The 17,590-nt window shown below is 38.0% G+C and overlaps 1 protein-coding gene across 4 annotated transcripts in view; it reads right to left on the bottom strand.

The window, feature by feature from the left end:
- DRP2 (dystrophin related protein 2) overlaps positions 1–17,590 on the bottom strand; it is a 4,029,288-nt gene that overhangs the window by 2,429,969 nt on the left and 1,581,729 nt on the right. For all 4 annotated transcript variants that reach the window (XM_044057118.1, XM_044057116.1, XM_044057114.1 and 1 more), the window contains exon 5: positions 12,196–12,342. In XM_044057118.1, coding sequence (XP_043913053.1) covers positions 12,196–12,300 — 105 coding nt within the window. In that variant the 5' untranslated portion in view covers positions 12,301–12,342. The remainder of the gene's footprint in view (positions 1–12,195; positions 12,343–17,590) is intronic.

Below are 17,590 nucleotides of genomic sequence, written 5' to 3'. Positions count from 1 at the left end.
TTCCACAGAATACAGTGAGCAGAAATTCATAGATGTCATTTGCAGTGCAATTCAATGTACAACAAAGAGCTCGAAAAACTGCATAGGAATCCAGTAGTATAATCTACAGTTCATCAGAAACTCCAAAACTGAAAATCAAAGGTAGTTATACTAATACTCTTCATTTCTGTCCGTGTTTTCTTTTGTAGCAACACTGGTTATGCTAACAGAAACTGTTTTTATGGATGAGTGTCCAGCAACTAAAAGGTCCACAGAAAAATGGTCATTTCACCAAATGTCAAGTCACTGAAAACAAACTAGTTAAATATCATTTATCCAAATGAACAAAATATAAAACTAATTAACCATTTACTATTTTTGTAGTATGCCCCCCCATACACTCTCCCTCTCAAAAATTTCTCATCCCAACCCTGCCCCCACCCCCTTCTTATGCATTACCAATTCCAGGTCACAGTATCTTGAGGAGGAAGGAAAGGTTTCTGGTTGGAAATTCTTATTTAAGTAGACTTTGAATCAGTGGGGACTGGTGACTTCAAATCAAAGGGGGGCTGCAGGAGACAGCTGAATGGGTGGGACCAATGGGAAAGGGTGTGGCCAACTAGAAAGGGGAGGAGCTATGCTCAAAACCACAAAAACTGGAACTTTAATTAAATACGCTGCCCTGGGTGCCAAACCGTCATTATGAGAGTCCAATCAAGACAAAATGAAGTGTAGAAAAAAATATATTTCAGTGCATTGCCTGCATGACAGCTTACTTAATATCTAGATGGAAACAAAAAGGCATGAAAAAATAAATTACTTTTTAAATACATTACTGGAATGCCAGTCAAAATCAAGTATAAGAAAAACAAGCAGCACTCAACTCAAACCACTTCTCCTTGCACTGCAGTTCTAATTATAATTTATATTCAGCTTTATTAAAGTACCAAGTAACATGCTGAAAGTAGCAATCTCTGTGATACCCCCACTTGTAAAAATGTTTCTTATCCAAAAAAAGACCTGCTGCCTGACAACAACTATCTACTTGTTTCATGGGGAAAACAAGATCAAAGTAAAAAATTAAATGCAAACAAGAAACAAGCTCAAGAAACATTGCTTAAAGGATTATTGTCCAGGTAATGGACCACACATGAATGATTGGCATTCTGTTTGGTTTACAGGTAAAGCCTATAAAGATGACTGCAAGTCTCCAACAAATGCAATGAGCTTCTTAAAATAATGCAATCCTGTCCTTTGTTACAAATACTGTCATATGCATTTCAATACCCAAGGCTTATACATTATCTAGTTATGTAAGTATTCTCTGCATGGCAACAACAGAAAGGCTTTCAGTGCTAGCAATTCTTTAACAGTATACTTATTAAAGCTTACTTGCATCTTACAATCTCAGACAAGCTTACCTGATGGTCATTAAAGCATTGTTACTTAAACACAAAGCAACAGGCACTTCCTGAGTAATAATAAGCATAAATCAACAGTATAAAAATATGACAGAAACCAGAACATTCTGCAAAATCTAGGACAGAATAAAAATAGTACTTGTGTCTACCTTGGATGGGGGGATACTCTGCACATTTACACTGCATAACTGCTCCTTGCCTTGCTTAGACACATCCAGAGTCACTACATGGGGGAGTGGGGTGCAAGTATGTCACAAGGGTCTATATTACCAAAGCGAAAAACCCTATTCCCAAATACCTAAACATCGACACCTATACCGCGAACCATGAAAATCCCAAATGCACTAAACTGCAAAAAACAAATTATCGAACTGTCATAGTCGGCCAACGCCACCACCCGCTACATACTACCTACCCAAAGAAAATAAATAAACCACACACATACACTAACCAAACCCTACTTCCAACCTAAGTTAAAGGACCAAAACCCTACCTCTAACCCTACACTAAACCCCACATACACAACTAACTATGCACTATCCTTAAGCCCTCCCTAACCCTAAGGTCTGTAACTATCGCACACGTCCCCTACACACATACACCTAAACAAAATAAATAATCCACATACATACATTTAACAAAACCCTACCTCCAACACTACACTAAACCCACATACACAACTAACTATGTACTATCCTTAACCCCTCCCTAACCCTAAGGTCCATAACTACCGCACACTTCCCCTACAGACATACACCCAAATAAAATAAACAATACACATACATACACTTAAAATAACCCTGCTTCTAACACTACACTAAGCCTTACATTCATTACCTATCTATACACATACCTTAACCCAAATCCTAACACTAAAGTCCTATCTATCGCACACTTACCTTAAGGAGCTATACCGCAGACGGGCCAACCAAAACAAGTCGACATTTTGGAATTTGTGGTTTTGAACGTTCGGGATTTCCATACTTCTCGCAATATGGGTTGACATCTTTGTATTCACTCATACGGTTTTTGCGTTTGTAATATAGACCCTGTTACAATTTGAAACGTCTCTGGCTGACTGATTGCCCTGACACATTTGTCATACCTCTTAACCTCAGAGCAAGAAATCTGGACAAAGCCATACATAGAAGTGGGACAGAGGCCCAAAAATAAGGACACTTTTTAAAGATTGCTCTTATAAATAGAATAGTAGGTCTTGCATTAGTATGAATTTTCTGAAGGGTATGAAATCTGAAACTCAAATGTCTGTCATTATGACTAATTTGCCAAAAAAACACAATTTTATGGAAAAAATGGACCAAAAATGTGATGCAAAAATATAAAATAGCCTCACAATACAGCTGGGAATCTGTCAAAGAAGGGACACTTTTTTAATATTAGTACTGCTAACTTGAGCAGCTGACAAAATAAAAGAATCTTGATGCATTTCTGAAATAAAAGTAATCTATAACTCTGATTACTACAGTTATTTCTTAATTGTAAACCCTCCTCGTTTTTTTCCAAAATTGCCATTTTGCGGTGGGATTATTAGGAGAAGAGCAATATTTTGAGCCAAAATTGGGGACATTTGAAAGGTTTGGATATACCTAATTCTATAAAGCAATTTATTTGTATGTACCTCTCAACCTGTTAATGCAGGAAATCTGGACAAGGCCAAATATACTGGGGGAACATATAAACAGTACTAAAAATTGTTGTATAAACTGAGACAGTTGATAGAATAACAGGTCTTGCTTTAGCATGCATTTTTCTGAAGGTTATGACGTCTGAAACTCTGTGTCTGTCATTATTTAGTGACTTAATTACCAAATTATTTGCTAGAAAACCACACATTTTATGAGGAACAAACCAAAAATAAGAAGCAAAAATCTATTCATTTTGTGAAAATCTGGACAGTTGAGAGGTATAGTTCAGCCGGGGCTGTCTTTGAGTTTGCCGCCCTTCTCCCTCACAAAATCATTTTCGAATGGAGCCTCCCCTCTGCAGCCATTCAAATGAACCATTACTTGGCTATTTCACCCCATTTACCATAAATACTAATGTGCATACTGCTTTACTTCTATGATGATTTGGACTTCATTTGAAAGTTTTATTTTGCATTTTACAGCACAAACACTAAAACATCTGCTAAACAAAGCGATGCAATATCACAATGAAAACAGATTTATTAGCATTAAAACTTCTCTGCCCTTGAAACTCACATTCATTGAAACAGCATTGAAACCCACATTCAAAGAAAATACATTTTGCCAGTGGCAGATAAAGATTAACTTTAGGCTGTTTTCAAATCATAGGCCCCCTTGCACATGAAACATACACGTGCTCTTTGATACACCTTCCTGATTGTATTAAATTATATTCCTTGTACAATATAGTACAGTTGTTAGAGGGTGTTGTAAATTTGTTGTTTTGAACATTTTTCCAGTAAACAATGAAACAAAATGCATGCACCAATAATGAAAAAAACTGCCCAATTCAGAACTTTTCTATCATAAAAGTCTACTCAAACTTCTACAGTCCACCAGTATCAGTAAATATGTACAATCTCTGAAGAAGTAAAAGTCATCTAAATAATTCCACATTAAAGAAATCTGTAACTAATGAAGAGGTTACTGGTAGCAAGCTACTTTATATTTCATTGTTTCATCTACAAATAAAGTGCCTGTTGCCCTTGAGGAATAAATTGCCTATGTTGCATTAAAAAAACGATAAACTAGTAATATTGCAATAGGGAATGGATGGCAAACTGATAACAGGTTCATATAGTTACTAGGTATCTTCACCAAAAAGGACTGCAGCATCCACCCCCTTTACAATACAGTACAGTATCAGCTATGCATTTACTTACTGTGGGAGTAGAACCCAGAGCCTTCTGCATCAAAAGCAGGTACACCACCTGTTATGCTATTAGCAATGCAAGCAGACTCAGCATAATCAGCACTAAACTTTTGTTCCCCTGCAGCTCTCAGCTTCTTGTAAAATCTACTTGACACTCAGCTGTATCTCTGAACTTTGCAGCATAAGAACTCTGGAAAAAGCCAAAATCGGGGGGGGGGACCAAAAAACAGGGACACCTTTTAAACATTGCTTATATAATGTTGGAAAGTTGTTAGAATAAAATGCTGTGTTACCGCCATACATTTCACTGCCAAGTACTGAACCCTGGACCCTGTGCAAAATAATCAGAGCAACATACCACTATGCCAAATCATCTGATTTATGAAAGAGAGGAAGACTGAAACTTAAATGGCTATCATTTAGTGAATTCAGTTCTCACCATAGCTGTCAACATCTTAGCACAAAACACCTGAACAAAGCCAATAATGGGGGAATACAGCCCACAAACATATTCAGTGAATTCAGTTCTCACCATAGCTCTCAACCTTGGCACAAAAAACCTGGACAAAGCCAATACTGTGGGAATACAGTCCCAAAAATAGGGACAAATTTCAAATATTTATCTTATAAACTTAGAAAATTGCTATAATAATAGGTTTTGTGTTTCCATGTACTTTCTGAAGAATATGAAGTCTGAAATTCAAATGATTGTAATTTTTATTTATTTAACATTTGTTGACCAGGAAAGTCTGACTTGGAACAAAAGCCAGTTTTTGGCAGAAACACTCGAGACACGTCTTTGTTAGATGGGAGGCCACCAGAGCAAACCCACACAAACACAGGGAAGACATTCAGACTCCACACAGAAGGCAGCCCAGCCAAGAATCAAACCAGGTAACCTGTAGCTGTCAGGCAACAATGCTACCACTGCACTACTGATTGTGTTAAGAAACAAAAATACAGAAACCACAGATTTTATGAGGAACAGAACAAATATGAGGTAAAAATCTGCAAATTTTTATAAATGGTGGTGGGTAGGGAATTCAGGCTCTTGCCACTTGGCCCCAAGGTACAGGGTTGAAGCCTTATTCTCTACCCATCACCATATAGCAACTGGGGCATTACACACACACACACACACACACACACACACACACACACACACACACACACACACACACACACACATACACACAACCTGAGCCAAAGCAAAGTCCTTTCCACACCAAGTACTTCCCGTTCTGTTGTAAATCCCTTCCTGCCTGCAAAAGCACCTAGTCTTTCCTGCTTGTGGATGTTGCAGTCCAATCCTCTTCCAGTCTAGTAACTGCATAGACTGCTGGGAAAATTTGGAGTTGAATGTTGTCTTCATACTCTGGACTGCTGGTAGAGACAGTGTGGATTCTGTGCGCATGCTCCAGACTGGTTCACCAGCAGTCCAAATGCCACGAGTGCACATGCATGATGTTCCGGGACTCATATTTTTATTTTCTCTTTTATTTTTCTCTTTTCTTTTCTGTTTTATTTTACTTTTTAATAGCTGAGGGGCTGCACAGCTGGGAGGGATGTAATCCTGCAGTCCAATAGCACGAGCCACCCCTGCTTTGAATACACTCTGTGCAGGGTTCATAGGGGTTTTGCCCTTAGAAAAACATTATGTATAATATTTAGATATCACTGACATCATGCAGAATCAAAGCAGAACATTCGTCATATTCCCATGAGAAAAATCTAAGCCATGAGAGAAATAAACACATGAGGAACTGAGTACAATTCCCAGCATAAGGGAACATAAAAAGAGATTATAGATTGTTACATTGTGCAGACTTTTAGGCAGCACAATGTAAAATTACAGAATAAAAACTGATATGAATCAAGAAATACTGACAATTCTGAAAGCAGTGTTTCAAGACATCTCAGATGATAAGTTGTCATATCAGCATTAGCCCAAATGATAGACTAGAGAGCAGCAGCTCAGTGATAGAGTCAGACTGTTCAGATATTGGACTAGAGAGCAGCAGCTCAGTGATAGAGTCATACTGTTCAGATACTGGACTAGAGAGTGGCAGCTCAGTGATAGAGTCAGACTGTTCAGATATTGGACTAGAGAGCAGCAGCTCAGTGATAGAGTCAGACTGTTCAGATACTGGACTAGAGAGTGGCAGCTCAGTGATAGAGTCAGACTGTTCAGATATTGGACTAGAGAGTGGCAGCTCAGTGATAGAGTCAGACTGTTCAGATATTGGACTAGAGAGCAGCAGCTCAGTGATAGAGTCAGACTGTTCAGATACTGGACTAGAGAGTGGCAGCTCAGTGATAGAGTCAGACTGTTCAGATACTGGACTAGAGAGCAGCAGCTCAGTGATAGAGTCAGACTGTTCAGATACTGGACTAGAGAGCAGCAGCTCAGTGATAGTCAGACTGTTCAGATATTGGACTAGAGAGTGGCAGCTCAGTGATAGAGTCAGACTGTTCAGATATTGGACTAGAGAGTGGCAGCTCAGTGATAGAGTCAGACTGTTCAGATATTGGACTAGAGAGCAGCAGCTTAGTGATAGAGTCAGACTGTTCAAATATTGGACTAGAGAGTGGCAGCTCAGTGATAGAGTCAGACTGTTCAGATATTGGACTAGAGAGCAGCAGCTCAGTGATAGAGTCAGACTGTTCAGATATTGGACTAGAGAGAAGCAGCTTAGTGATAGAGTCAGACTGTTCAAATATTGGACTAGAGAGTGGCAGCTCAGTGATAGAGTCAGACTGTTCAGATATTGGACTAGAGAGCAGCAGCTCAGTGATAGAGTCAGACTGTTCAGATACTGGGCTAGAGAGCGGCAGCTCAGTGACAGAGTCAGACTGTTCAGATATTGGACAAGTACTGTAATTATATACCTTTGTAACCATATCTTTGTCTTAAAAATATGTATGTTTTCTCTTCTTTGGTGAAGGTAACTTAGCGTATATTTGTACTTCAGGTCAATTTGTGCAGGGGAGGACATCACCTTTATCTCCTTCTAGTGGCTTTATACTAAAATGACAACTCACAGTCATATAGTTACCACAGTAATAAGCTCTTTTAGCACCACAGTAATATGGGCTTATGTCTCACCCTCCCATCCACCCCCTCCAGCTCAACACAAAAAATGTTGGTTGGAGCACTAGACCAAAATGTATTTCACTTCCTCCCAGTCTGAAGCTGCACTCAAGCCTACCTCCTATTTTTGCTAAGTTAAATTATGAAGCTTGACAGAGTTAGAGATTTTGATCTGCCCCATCTGAAATAATGTTTTCTTTTCTGCTCTGTATTGCTTCCTTCATCTCACATTGTCATTCTTCCTTGTAATTATGCCTTTATAGCAGCACTGTTCCTCATGGCTCTCTTTGCTCCCCATTTTCTCATGTCTCCCTTTCTCTATCCCTACAGTAACTACGTTCTTGTCTGCACCTTATGTTCTACTAATTATTACCATTCTACAGATGTGCTCCCCCCAGTCTCATGGTATTAAGTATGCTTGTATCATACTCATACATTTCACTCTCTCAGCCCTAAATCACTGACCTAATTCTTCCACACAGTCTGATAACATAGCTTTAAGCCTTCTGTGCACTTCTACTTATTGAACCTTGCACCATTTGACCCATGCACGTAGGACCTTCATTACAAACCTGTGTAGTAACAGAAGTGGCAGACACTTAATAAACCTTGCACCATTTAACCCATGCACGTAGGGCCTTCACTACAAACCTGTGTAGTAATAGAAGTGGCAGATACTTAATGAACCTTGCACCATTTAAACCATGCACATAGGACTTTCACTACAAACCTGTGTGATAACAGAAGTGGCAGATACTTAATGAACCTTGCACCATTTAAACCATGCATGTAGGACCTTCACTACAAACTTGTGTAGTAACAGCAGTGGCAGATACTTAATGAACCTTGCACCATTTAAACCATGCACATAGGACCTTCACTACAAACCTGTATAGTAACAGAAGTGGCAGATACTTAATGAACCTTGCACCATTTAAACCATGCACTTAAGATTGTACTACAAACTTGTGCAGTAATACATGTGGCAGATACTTAATGCACCTTGCACCATTTAAACCATGCACGTAGGACCTTCACTACAAATCTGTGTAGTAATAGAAATGGCAGATACTTAATGAACCTTGGATCATTTAAACCATGCATGTAGAACCTTCCCTACAAACCTGTGTAGTAATAGAAGTGGCAGATACTTAATGAACCTTGCACAGTGGCAGATACTTAATGAACCTTGCACAATTTAAACCACACATAAGACCATCACTACAAACCTGTGTAGTAAGAGAAGTGGAAGATAAATGCTTGGTTATAAAAACATTACACTGATGTTTTAGGGACCTGCCATTCTATTAAACTCATTAATTAGAACCATTACCTATCTAGGCTTGTGCTATAGTATCAGGGTTTACTACAAACTGAAGAATTGTTTTCACTTGTCAGGAAGGATGAGAATAAATTACAGAAACTTTCTGAAAAATAAAATACAGCATTTCTGTGGTGGTAAGTTTCTAAGATGCCACACCTCATGTTATGCTTTAGTTCTGAAAAATCATTTGTTTTTATAATTTTCAAAGTTATTCTGGTCACATAACATCTGTAAGTAATTTAGATGGTGGTCCACATGATGTTTACAACTAAAGGATCTATTCTTTCAAAAATTATTTTAAATTTTTGTTCTAAACATTTGACAGTTTACATTAATCATAATTAAAGTCAAATAATGCTGGGAACACTAGCAGTACTTTGGGTCTCATTTTGACAATACTCAAAAGTGTCAAGAACAGAAATTGTCAGGACTCTCCAAACAACTATCCACTGAAGTAATAATAAATAAATAAATATTTCTAATGATAAACTTTTGCAAGAGGGTTGCATCTCCTTAGTCCCCCAGTATCTAAAGATGCTAACTCTGAGGACTCAAAAAAAGTAAAATGTTTATTTTAATTAAATCAGTGACTACAGGAGCCCGAAAATTACTTCACCTAGCACAATCCCTCCATCTAGTAAGACATCAAGCTATATAGAGGAAGAATATGTATTGTTTTTCACAAATATGCTCTTCATCATATGCTCTGCTTCCCATAAAATAATGGAATAATGTCTTATAAGTGTGTACCTTGCAGGCTTATCATGCACTCCTTTGTATACCTTTTTTTCCACATACAAGTACATAACCCAGTATCCTAGCTGTCCATAACTCCTCCAAATGTTTCTGATTATTTTCTGCATTCATAACCATCAATAGTAATCTAGTATTCTGTTTCATCAATCATATTTTCAGTTTAAAATATATTTTTTAGCAGTCTACTCACTCCTCCTACTTGTTTTATTACCCCCTCCCTTTTCCAATGCACTTAGTATCCTAGTGTGATCATTGCATATCATCCAATGTAGTGTTACTTCAAACTCTTTTCTTTTCACACACACACACACACACACACACACACACACACACACACACACACACACACGCGCGCGCACGCACGCACACACGTGCACATACACAAAATCCACTTTGAAGCTAACAGTTACTACTATTCTATACTCCCATATTCCCAGCTGGTCATTTCTGGATCCTCTGCTTTGAACAAGTTCACTGCTGGCATAGTGGATCATTATTTACATGAATATACAGTGGATATTAAAAGTGTACACACCCCTGTTAAAATACCAGGTTTTTGTCACATAAAAAAAGAGACCACAATAAATAATTTCAAAACTTTTCCCACCTTTAATGTGACCTATAACCTGTACAATTCAATTGAAAAACAAACAAATCTGTTAGGGGAAAAAATATAAAAAATAAAAAAGTACAATAAACTGGTTGCATAAGTGTGCACACCCCTAAACTAATACTTTGTTGAATCACCTTTTGCTGTAATTACAACATTCAGTCTTTTTGGGTACACACCTGCCATCAATTAAAGAGACTCTGATTAACCTCAAATAAAGTTCAGCTGTCCTAGTAGGATTTTCATGACATTTACTCAGTTGCTTCCTACAGCAAAAGCCATGGTTCACAGAGTGCTTGCAAAGCATCAAAGGGATCTCATTGTTGAAAGGTATCAGTCAGGAGAAGGGTACAAAAAAATGCCCACAACATTGTGTATACCATGGAACACAGTGAAGACAGTCATCATAAAGTGGAGAAAATATGGGACAACAATGAGGTTGCAAAGAACTAGACATCCCTCCAAAATTGATGAAAAGACAAGACAAAAACTTATCAGGGAGACTACCAAGAGACCTAACGCAACACTGAATGAGCTGCAGGAATTTCTGGCAAGTACTGGTTGTGTAATACATGTGACAACAATCTCCCGTATTCTCCATATGTCTGGCCTATGGGGTAGGGTTGTAAGAGAGAAGCCTTTTCTTGCACAGAAAAACATCCAGGCCCAGCTAAAATTTGCAAAACAATACATCATGTCTCCCAAAAGCATGTGGGAAAATGTGTTATGGTCTGATGAGACCAAGGTTGAACTTTTTGGCCACAATTCCAAAAGGTACGTTTGGTGCAAAAACAACACTTCACATCACCAAAAGAACACCATCCCCACAGTGAAGCATGGTGGTGGCAGTATCATGCTTTTGGGTTGCTTTTCTTCAGCTGGAACTGGGGCTTTAGTCAAGGTGGAGAGAATTGTGAACAGTTCCAAATACCAGTCACTTTTGGCACAAAACCATCAGGCATCTGCTAGAAATCTGAAGATGAAGAGGAATTTCACCTTTCAACACAACAATGACACCAAGCATACATCAAAATCAACAAAAGAATGGCTTCACCAGAAGAAAATTAAAGTTTTGAAATGGCTCAATCAGATCACAGACCTATATCCAATAGAAAATCTGTGGGGTGACCTGAAGAGGGCTGTGCATAAGAGATGCCCTTGCAATCTGACAGATTTTGAGCACTTTTGCAAGGAAGAGTAGGCAAATATTGTCAAGTCAAGATGTGCCATGCTGATAAGACTCCTACCCAAGAAGACTGAATGTTGTAATTAAATCAAAAGGTGTTTCACCAAAGTATTAGTTTAAGGGTGTGCACACTTATGCAGCCAGCTTATTGTAAGTTTTTTTATTGTACAGGTTAGGGTCTATATCACATAATCAAAAGATGAAGTCAGTGAACGGCACTTACATCGAAAATGCAGTTCAGCAAACTGTTAATAGTGAGATCACAGTACAGTGAAGATCAGAAAATTTACCCTTTCCTCACTGTAGTGCGATCTCGGAGTTGGTATATATAATTAGCGAGGGTTGCCCCCCACAACAGCAAATTAATTGAACGGCATTTTAGATGTAAATGCCATTCACTGAATTCATCTTTCCATTATGTGATATAGATCCTACAGGTTATAGGTCACATTAAAGGTAGGAAAAGTTTTGAAATGATTTATTGTGGTCTCATTTTTTTATATCACAAAAACCTGGCATTTTAACAGGGATGTGTACACTTTTTATAGCCACAGTACTTACTCTGCCCAACCCCCTTTCTGCCATTACCAGGCAAAAATAAACACAGAGGGGTGCAGCTCCTTCTTTACTTTCACAGATTCCTGACAACAGAATATGGAATGAGACCAGCAGACTGTTGATAGGAGTTAGTCATGTGGGTGTGTTGATTAGCAAGAACAGCAACATTTCTGCACAAATTTTAAAACTTTTTTGGCAAAAACTGGATCCAGAATCAGGATGCTGTTTATAAATAAATCTCATCTGTATGTACTCTCTCACCTGGACCCTCCATGAAATAGTTATAAAATGGATCAATCAGTCCTCTAAAATGAAGTGATTTACTGCGTTTGCTACATAAACAAATGGGGTGCTGATGCCCATTTAAATTCTTTAGGCACTGCCTTATATAAAGAAAATGAAACTACTTACCTGTGCCTGATTTTCTCTGACAGCACTGTGGGATGGGTCACCTGCATGCCACTCGTGACATCGCTGGAGGGCACAGGTACATCTCCGCATAACCATTGGCTGCATCAGCACTGAGGATCATGGAGAGCTTCTCTAGTAAAAGCAAACCTAAAAGGAAACAGAGATATGTGGTTACAGAGCATTGAGGGCTCCTGGCTTTATGATCCTCATTTCTGCTAAGTTCGCTGAGTAACATATTAGTTTAATGCAATAAACCTATTTCCTTTTCCTTCCATAGTGGTTTTCAGTCCTTGATAATTGCATACATACATACTACAAAACAAATGCTTGAGAGGTTTTCAGTGTACATTGTAAATTAGAGGTCTAGTCAGAAATTTCAAAATATTGCACCATGTTCCCCTACTGCACCCCCACTCCCCAGTGATGACATTTATCATAAATATTAAGTGTGAAAATATCATCCATATACTCTTATTCACATGTTATAAACAAATCCTTTTAATCAGGAAATTAATGCAGAAAACATTTTATACAAGTCTCCACACACAGGTGTTTCTTTTGTGGCCCTTGTTTTACATATGTTATTCTTCATATTATTTTCTTTGTTATCTAGGTACAAATATACTTAATAGTCTAAAGATATCTACAACATTTCTATAGCCAGTGACATAGATAACATACGCATGCCCAGCAAAATTGATTTCAACAGATTTTATACAGTTCTTGTGAGTATAATATTTAAAAGTAGTTTTCATATTGCCTGTGAAAAACCGCACAAAGCCTGTAATTATTTGTTTCAGTAAACAGACAGCAATGTTGTAAACCAAGAAAACATGTATAAGATCAACAATGTTTAGTAAAGATGCAGAAATAAATGTAAACTGCACCAAATCATGTGGATCTATTTTCTGTACAAATGCTGTAGAGCTTTGCAAAGTGCAAATGCTTAAGATGTGTGCGCGCGCACACACACACACACACACACACACACACACACACACACACATACACACACACATATACACACACAAAACTTCAGGAATCTTAGACTTACTTCTGCTTATCTAAAAAAAACTTTGGTATAGAAAGCTATTTGGATCTTAAATTTTGAAATGAGTCAGGACTGCTTTGCTTAATGGCAAAAAGGGGATTTTTCTAAAAGGATTGTACAAACTAATTATTTCCATGGGTTGACTGTTGCATCTTTCCTGGACACCCCTTTGTAGTATTTTGAAGTAAATTTACTCTTTTTTGATGTTCAGCTCAGCAGTTAATCCATACAGTTTATTCTTTCCTCATGGCAACAGTCTTGGCATGTACTGCAGATGAGAAGAAAGATGGGTTGTTGCCCAGAATAAACAATCATAAAAGTTATAGGTAGGCAGATTACAATTATGTAAAGTTACTGCTAGTGATAAAACCAGATAGCTGCTGGAAAGTCTTTTGTCTTATGCCAGCTGTTTCTTCATAACAGTTTTTATTATTTTAAATTTCTTTCTATAATTAATTTTGAAACTGTATTGCTTAATTTCTTTAAGTAAAGAATTTCATTAATGCATCTCAAATTTCTCAAGACTTTGTAGCCAACTGCTTATTAATGAAGATAAGGGAAAATGAACAACAAAGAGGGTGAATTACAGCTCTTGGCATCTGCCTTTTGAAGAATGAGACTGCTTAAATATAGATATTATGAGTTAATAGTGCAGTTGGCTCATTTTAAAAGTGTATTTTAATTGTGATTGGGTCTGCCAGTGATGGCAATGTGTTACCATAAAAGCAGGTAGGAGTATTAACAATTGAAATGGAATTTTAGACTATCATGGAAAACAGTGTGTGTGTGTGTGTGTGTGTGTGTGTGTGTGTGTGTGTGTGTGTGTGTGTGTATAGGTATGCTATCAAAATGTTGAAGTAACTTACCTCGACTGTGCACATCCCCGATCCAGAACAACGAAAAAACATCCAGCCGACTGCTCAGAATGTTGATTCTTTCGAAGGAAAGAATCGATCACTCACCATCCAGAAAAAACATACACAATGATGCAGACAATTTCCTACTGTTTTGCAGGGGGGGAAAGCCCCCCTACACCATCCACACCCGATGCTACTTATATATCCTAACTCCAAGATCGCACTGCAGTGAGGAAAAGGGTAATTTTCCCGATCCCCACTGTAGTGCAATGCACTTCAAAACACTGATGCTCACAACTGTGAACACAAGCTATGTATCGACATTCTGAAGTCAAAAGGAATTGTGTTCACAGTTTTGCCTCTCTGCTCCTCCATTTTCAACCTTCTCATGGTCAAGGTAAGTCACCTAGACATTTTGATAGTTAACTGTATACATACATATATATATCTATATATATATATATCTATATCTATATATATCTATATATATATATATATATATATATATATATATATATATATATATATATATCTGGGTCTACTTTGATTCACTGAAAACTCATTTCACTGAATTTCAAAACACTCGCACCAAATCGCTGAAAGCTCAAATCACTGCAAACTCATTTCACTGAGTCACATTTCAATGAATGTAAGTACTGTTGGGCAAATAAAACGTATATGCCCTTTTCCCACTGTAGTGTGATCCTGGTGTTAGTATATACAGTTAGGGGGTGTGGGGAGAACAACCCCCCAACATTGGGGGGTATGGAGGTCGTAGCCCCCCACCTACTTTTGGTTTTATATTGTTAGCTTTCAATGAAATGAGATTCATAAATCTGTGTTATACAATAACACAATCACCTCCCTCCTGCCTCAGCTATTCAGTTCCCATTTCTGTGCCCTACCCCAACCCTCCTTCAACATATTTTATTGCAAACAAATAATTTCTTTTTTTAAACTGTAGCAAACAGTTGCTACAGCTTATACCCTGCCTGACTGTAGTGCTAAGGCACATGGTTTTAGTTAAAAAAAATGTCTTTAGAAACTGTGGCAAACAGTTGATACAGTTTATGCCTTGCCTGCACAGAGCACTATACTGCTCATCTATCAGTTTAAAATGTCTTTCTTTTACTTTTAAACTGTAGCAAGCTGCTTGCTACAATGTAGCAATAAGTTGCTAAAGTTTAGACCACATGCAGAGCTACAGCACTCAGATTTGCATTAAAGGTAGACCAGGATCAGATGATCACACCCCCAACACTTTCCACCCATGGTAGTTGCCCTTCTCGCTCCTCCCTAGCTACACTACTGCTTAAACTGTGTCATAGTAATTGCAGTGTGTAACTACTGCAGAAGCAGGTTAAAGGTGCTGTTGAACTGGTAGGTTTAAAGGCAATGATATGAATTCTGAAGGATCATTTGTAGACACTTACCTAGCAGCAAGCAAGACTGACAACAGGAACCAGCCTATAAGAAAAGATACATCATGGAGTGCTCGGAATATGTGTCTCAGGCTGGTATGAGCCTAGCATTGAGCAGCATTTTACCTTCTCCAAAGATGATGCCACAATATAAACAAAAGATGACTGACTTTAATAATTGGCTTAGTTTCTTCATCTGTGGGGGTGCAATGTTTGTCAACAGACCATGCTGCTTTGCCAGGAATGGTCTGCACCTCTCCCCTCAAGGGTTTCAAATATTAGCTAAAACATTGTCTTCCCCCATAGTTCCTTTTTTAGGCAATGCCAAACAAAGTACTTCAAACATAGCAAATCAAAACTAAAAAAATCTAAAGGTATTACTGCTCAATGCTAGGAGTCTAAACAAAAACTCCACTCCCTAGAGGCTCTCTTTACCCTAGAGAATGCTGATCTCTGTGCAGTCACTGAGACATGGTTTAAAGCTGCGCAACAACAGTGCTAGTTTATAATGCCTTCCACACATTTAAGCCAGCTGTTTCACAGGCAGGGACTAAAGGTAGAGGTGTCTCTGTTTACATCAAAGATAAATATACTTCAAGGCTGGCCAAACAGCACAATGTGCATGAGCTGCTCCATGTTCAAATCACCATAGGCAAAATCCAATATCATTTCCTTGCAAGTTATAGGTCCCCGTCTATGACCCAGGAAACCCATACCATGTATTTAAACTTATTAGAAACACTAACCATCCAACCCAATACCATATTCATTTTGTAAGAAATGGACGTACCACCATGGACTCAAATAACACTGTAAATTCAAATACTTTAATAAAATCAAGTTATATAAAACAAACAGGGTGGATTAGTGCATAGCCTTCTTCAGATCATGTTCAATGTGTTAACCAATTTACTTTAAAAACTTTGAAAAAATGGAAGCAAGAGACAGCTTCAATGACTTGCTGTTAGTCACCCTGGATGTTCAAAGCCTTTTTACAGTGATACAGAATGGCTATGGTATAGAAGCCATCAGAAGATTTGCCAAACTGGGCTCTAGAGACACCAGATTAGTGTGCAATCTTCTAGAATCATTCTAGAAAATAATGTTTTTATATATGGAGATGTGTATTACTGGCAGAAATGGGGTGTTGCTATGGGCATACCATGTGCCAGTAGTTAATCCAATCTTGTCTTGGCACAGGGGGAGCGAGAATGGAAGTCTGACCCATGTAACCTTTGGTAGAACCAACTGATTTTTTACAACAGATTTGTGGATGATGTCTTCCTTATATGGGAAGGTGATACATCTAGTTTATATGACTTCATTACTTACCTAAGCAACACTACCACTTTTTTGAAGTTTGATGTGAAGTCCTCAGACAAAGAGGTTGACTTCCTAGATGTAAGATTGCAACTGGATCCCTACACAGTGATAGACACTAGTGTGTACAGAAACTCTACTTGATGTAATCATATGATATACTGGATAAGTATGCATCCAATACACATATTTCATAACCTAGTTGACAATCAGGTTACACAAATCTCCAGACTTTGTACAACTGATGAAGTATACTTAGCAGAACAAAGCAAATTAATTGATGTGTTTGGAAAAAGAGGTTTTGATGAGTCAAAAATATGTATGAGTAGAGAAGATGCCATGGAATTAAGAAGACAGAAAAGACCCTCTTATTATTCTCAGGACAGAACTTCTAGCGAGGCAGGACTAAGTAGGCAAGAAGATGTAAAACACTTTGAGATGTCTTTTGACCTATAGCACAGTTAATAAAGCTGTTTGCCAGATAATTAGAAAATATTGGCCGGTTCTAACTTCTGACACTAGGATAAAAGAGATTGTAGGTGAAGTACCAAGATTTGCCTTTAAAAATAAGAAAAACTTAAAGAGACTACTATGTTGTAAGGATGGACTTAACATAGAATGGACTGGTATTAATAGGCAGAAGGGGACTTGAAAATGTGGTTTTGTAAAGTCTGCCCATCTATTCGTATGAACAATGAGTTTATACATCCTATTACAGAGTGGAAATACACTTATCAAGGATATGT

The sequence above is a fragment of the Protopterus annectens genome, chromosome 15.part0, assembly GCF_019279795.1.
Source record: "Protopterus annectens isolate FY-2018-M chromosome 15.part0, PAN1.0, whole genome shotgun sequence".
NCBI classification, from domain to species: Eukaryota; Metazoa; Chordata; order Ceratodontiformes; family Protopteridae; genus Protopterus; species Protopterus annectens.
This window is presented reverse-complemented; position numbering and strand designations above follow the sequence as displayed.